This window comes from Triticum dicoccoides, chromosome 6B (genome assembly GCF_002162155.2).
Source record: "Triticum dicoccoides isolate Atlit2015 ecotype Zavitan chromosome 6B, WEW_v2.0, whole genome shotgun sequence".
Taxonomy (NCBI): Eukaryota; Viridiplantae; Streptophyta; class Magnoliopsida; order Poales; family Poaceae; genus Triticum; species Triticum dicoccoides.
In genome coordinates, this window is record NC_041391.1 from 97,922,848 (window position 1) to 97,926,564 (window position 3,717).

At 51.6% G+C, this 3,717-nt stretch overlaps 1 protein-coding gene across 1 annotated transcript; it reads right to left on the bottom strand.

The window, feature by feature from the left end:
- Window positions 1-465: 465 nt before the first annotated feature.
- On the bottom strand, window positions 466-3,054 carry LOC119320837 (WRKY transcription factor 55-like). The gene is made up of 3 exons (XM_037594767.1): window positions 2,606-3,054; window positions 1,230-1,361; window positions 466-946 (listed from the first exon to the last, which is right to left on the bottom strand). Exons 1-3 carry the CDS (start codon window positions 3,052-3,054, stop codon window positions 466-468), a joined length of 1,062 nt encoding a protein of 353 aa, XP_037450664.1.
- Window positions 3,055-3,717: the final 663 nt, after the last annotated feature.

Below are 3,717 nucleotides of genomic sequence, written 5' to 3' on the forward strand. Positions count from 1 at the left end.
TTCGTATTATTCTCCAGTCTCACCGTCTGCGTCGCTACCGTTGTGACTGCGGGGGATGTTGAGTATAAGGATTATTAGGAAGTATATGATAGACTAGGATGTGGTCCTGCTTTGTCTTATACTTCAAGTTGGTCTTTGTACTCCTATATACTATGCCCATGAGGCTCAAGTAATACAACAAATTATTCCATCAATCCCTTCTCTCCTTTCTAACACTTCCGCATATAAGATCAACATTTCTAGCATAGTAAAGTAATTTATATGTGAATGAATTTCATCAAAAATTGCTAATTAGTCTAACAGAGGCTACAACTATGTATAAATAAATCATTAGAAAAAGAAAATTATGTATAAGTAAATCAAATTAACGACGAGCAACCAGACATAAATCATGCTACTTCTCTACGTACGTAATCGACTATGAGAACGAATAATCCAGATCCTTCCTTGCATATGGCCGTCCTTCTAGCTATCACTTCTATGATGAGAAGAGAAGATGCCGTCCATGCCCACACCGGCGCTACCGCCGGAGTTGAACATGACGTCCGCGAGGTCCAGCGCCGGGTAATCCGTGTCCCTTGCTGGGGTGGACACGCTCGTCTGCATGCCGGCGCTGCTCCCCACGCCGGCGCAGGAGCCCGCTGGCGCAACGCCCTGGAAGCTTGCCGGCATCCAGCCGACGCCGAGGTGCATTGATGTCGACACGGCCGCCTGCTCGGTCGGTGCCATGAAATGGTCCGCAGGGGCGAGGCCGGAGCCTGTTGCGGCTGTCGGGGAGTTGGTAGCGGTGGCGGTGGGAAAGTTGAGCAGCGGGGTGGTGGAGGTGAGGCAGCTGTGGCTGCCGCAGTACGTGACCTCGTACATGAAGGGGTCGTCGTCCAGGCGCTGCACCTTCTTCTTGGCGTCGCACCCGTAGTAGTTCTTGTGGGTGCACCGGTAGTAGCTCCTGTTGGTTCAATCATGCACGCAGTTTCATCATCACAAACTCAGATTGTCATGTATGCTATGCAAAAATATTTGCAAACACACACATAATTTGCAAATGTCCTATCTTCTATGAAACTACGGGGTTGCTGACTAATCAGGCAGTGGATATGTACTGTTGCTGCTCTCCCAAGCGTAAACGTTGGGGTGGAGAAAGCGGAAAATTATGGAACAAACTGATTTGAAATGTGAATCAGCCAATTGGCCCCCAATAGACGGAAGTTGATAAGTAGCCATTTGATTACCTTGGGAACCTGGAGCCGAGGATGTCCTTCTGGCCGTACTTGCGCCACGTGTAGCCGTCGTCCGGTGGAAACTCGGTGTTACCCATCCGGTGTGCCGGCACCAACATCGTCTCCCTCTGCCCGCTGTCCCTCCTAAAACATACAATATTATTTAATTAATACGTATTAATCAGTACTCTAGGAAACTCAAACAAATTTACAATTTCTTGCACAAACTAGCTAATTAGGTCTTTCGTTGATTAATTATTTCATTCTCATTTTTTTATTGGGTCGGCTATTGAGCAGCCGTCTAAAAAATTATTAATTCACACCACGGTTTTCTTCTTCCTCATTCAATGCCTACCCGCCCTCCGATGTCGGTAAAATCGCCTGCTCCCGCCACATGCAGTGCTCGCCCCCACCAATGTGTAGCCGCTGCCCAAGCATTTCCTCTAACCACGACATGATTCGGCCGCTGATGACCCTTCCCCCAGCCCCACCTGAATCTGTCAACTTCAGACTCCCCACTACCGGCGACGCCCGCTGACACGTTGTACGCCCTCAGCTCCGGATCGCTCTTGGCTCGGCCTCACTAACATCCCCACTTCTCACCAATGCTTGCCCCTTGGGCGCTGTCTCCGCATCGGAGGTGCACAAATTCGACCGACGCATGATTTTTTTTAAGCGAGGGTTTCGGCGAGCTCCCTACTAAAAATTTCACCCCTTGTACAATTCCTTACTTGCACTATATGAAAAGGCAGGGCTCTCGTTGGTTCCTTCAAAAAAAAAAGCACATAAAGAATCGCCAACACGACTGATTATAAAGTCATGGATCCTCAGGCTGGTTATAATGGGCAAGAACATAAGCTAGCAACTTACACACCTCCCTAGACTATGTTACTACCCCATAGTGAATAGAAACATCTATGTAGTGTCATGCAATGATGTATTTATTAGGTTATAGACTCATTGTTTTTTGAAGTGTGTGATGTTCTGATAACTTAGCTAGTTACCACAAACACCTCTCTTATCATTAAATACGTGGCACATAAGCAAAGTTGTATTGGAGCGTGTGATGTTACTCCTAAGTTCCTTCCCACTGTGACCAGTCTCACCGAGTCTTATATTAATCTCCCCATATACCCGACATAATTAAAAGTGCATGCTTCGGGTCGCCGTGTAAACCCTCGTGTGTGGTGTGCCTTCCCCGTAGCGTCCCATGACTTGGCTATACGTCGCTGTCGCAGAGAACATTCACTGCGCGCGCGGGGCTACGAAAGTTTCCGAGCCATGACGTGGTAAAAGGTCCCCGTGTTTGAACCGTTGACCCACAAAATCTAACGACGACCGAGTGACCGACAGTGCCGTACGTGGTACGTACGGGCTCACGCACGTACCTCCTCCTGCCCTGCCGTGGCTGGGCCGGCGGCGGAGACCTGGACGACGCCAGCCTCCTCACCGGGCCGCTGGACGTGCCCGCGACGTCCGCCGCCGCGCGCACCGAATGCGCATGCGGTGGCGCTCGCGCACCTGCCAGCATGTTGAATGGCTCCTGCAGATGCGTCGGAGCTTCCCCGAGAAGCCGGCTGGCGCCGGCTGCTTCCTCCGTGCTGCGCGGGCGCAGGAGGTCCAGCGGCCCGCCGCCGTCGAGCGCGCCAGCCGCGGCCACGTTCACGGCGCCGACGCCGTAGTGCTGCAGCATGCGGATGGCCGTGTTGTAGGCGCGGACAATGCCGTAGCATCGCGCGGCGAGGTAGGCCGGGTCGTTCTGGGCCGCGGGGAGGTCGCCCATGAGCTCCCCGGCGAGCCGGAAGGCGTCGCCGATCTGCGACAGCACGTCATCCATCCCTCCTGGCAGGTCACCGCCGTGGATGGCCGCGATGTCTTTGCTTACACGACGATCGAGGTGGCCGAGTAGTTGTGCAAACGGAGGACCGCCTGAGTGCGGCGCAAGGACGTGCATGAAATTGCGCTGAGATTTCGTGCTACAAGGTTGAGCAAGATTTTGTGTCACGGCATGTACGACTAGAGACGAGTTATATAAGTGAGGGAACCACCGCACCATAAGTAGTAGGAAGCAGCGGGGCACGTACTTGGTTAGCAGACTAGGGCGGGTACCGGAGAAAGAACGGGTCATTGGTCAGTGAGGGGACTAGATCAATTTACTACTAGCTTAATGTTGGCTATTGCTGGTCGAGTGGTCATTTTCTCACTACGGCATGCATGGTTTGGGTCATGGGGAAGACCTTGAAAGTTGAAAGGGGCATTCCAACACATGGAAGGGTCTTAGTTCCAGCATCTAGTTTTCTTCACTCCTTTGGCCAAGGACTTCTCGAAGGTGTTTTTGTTGTTCAGCCTTTTCCGTTTGTATAAGATTCGCGCAAACTAAAAAGACTGACCGGGCGCGGACGACAACAGCACTAGTAACGTGATCTTTGTTTAGAACGAAGGAGCAAGCAGCGCCGGGCTTTCAACTAATAAAGTCCAAACCAACACCAAACTTCACAAA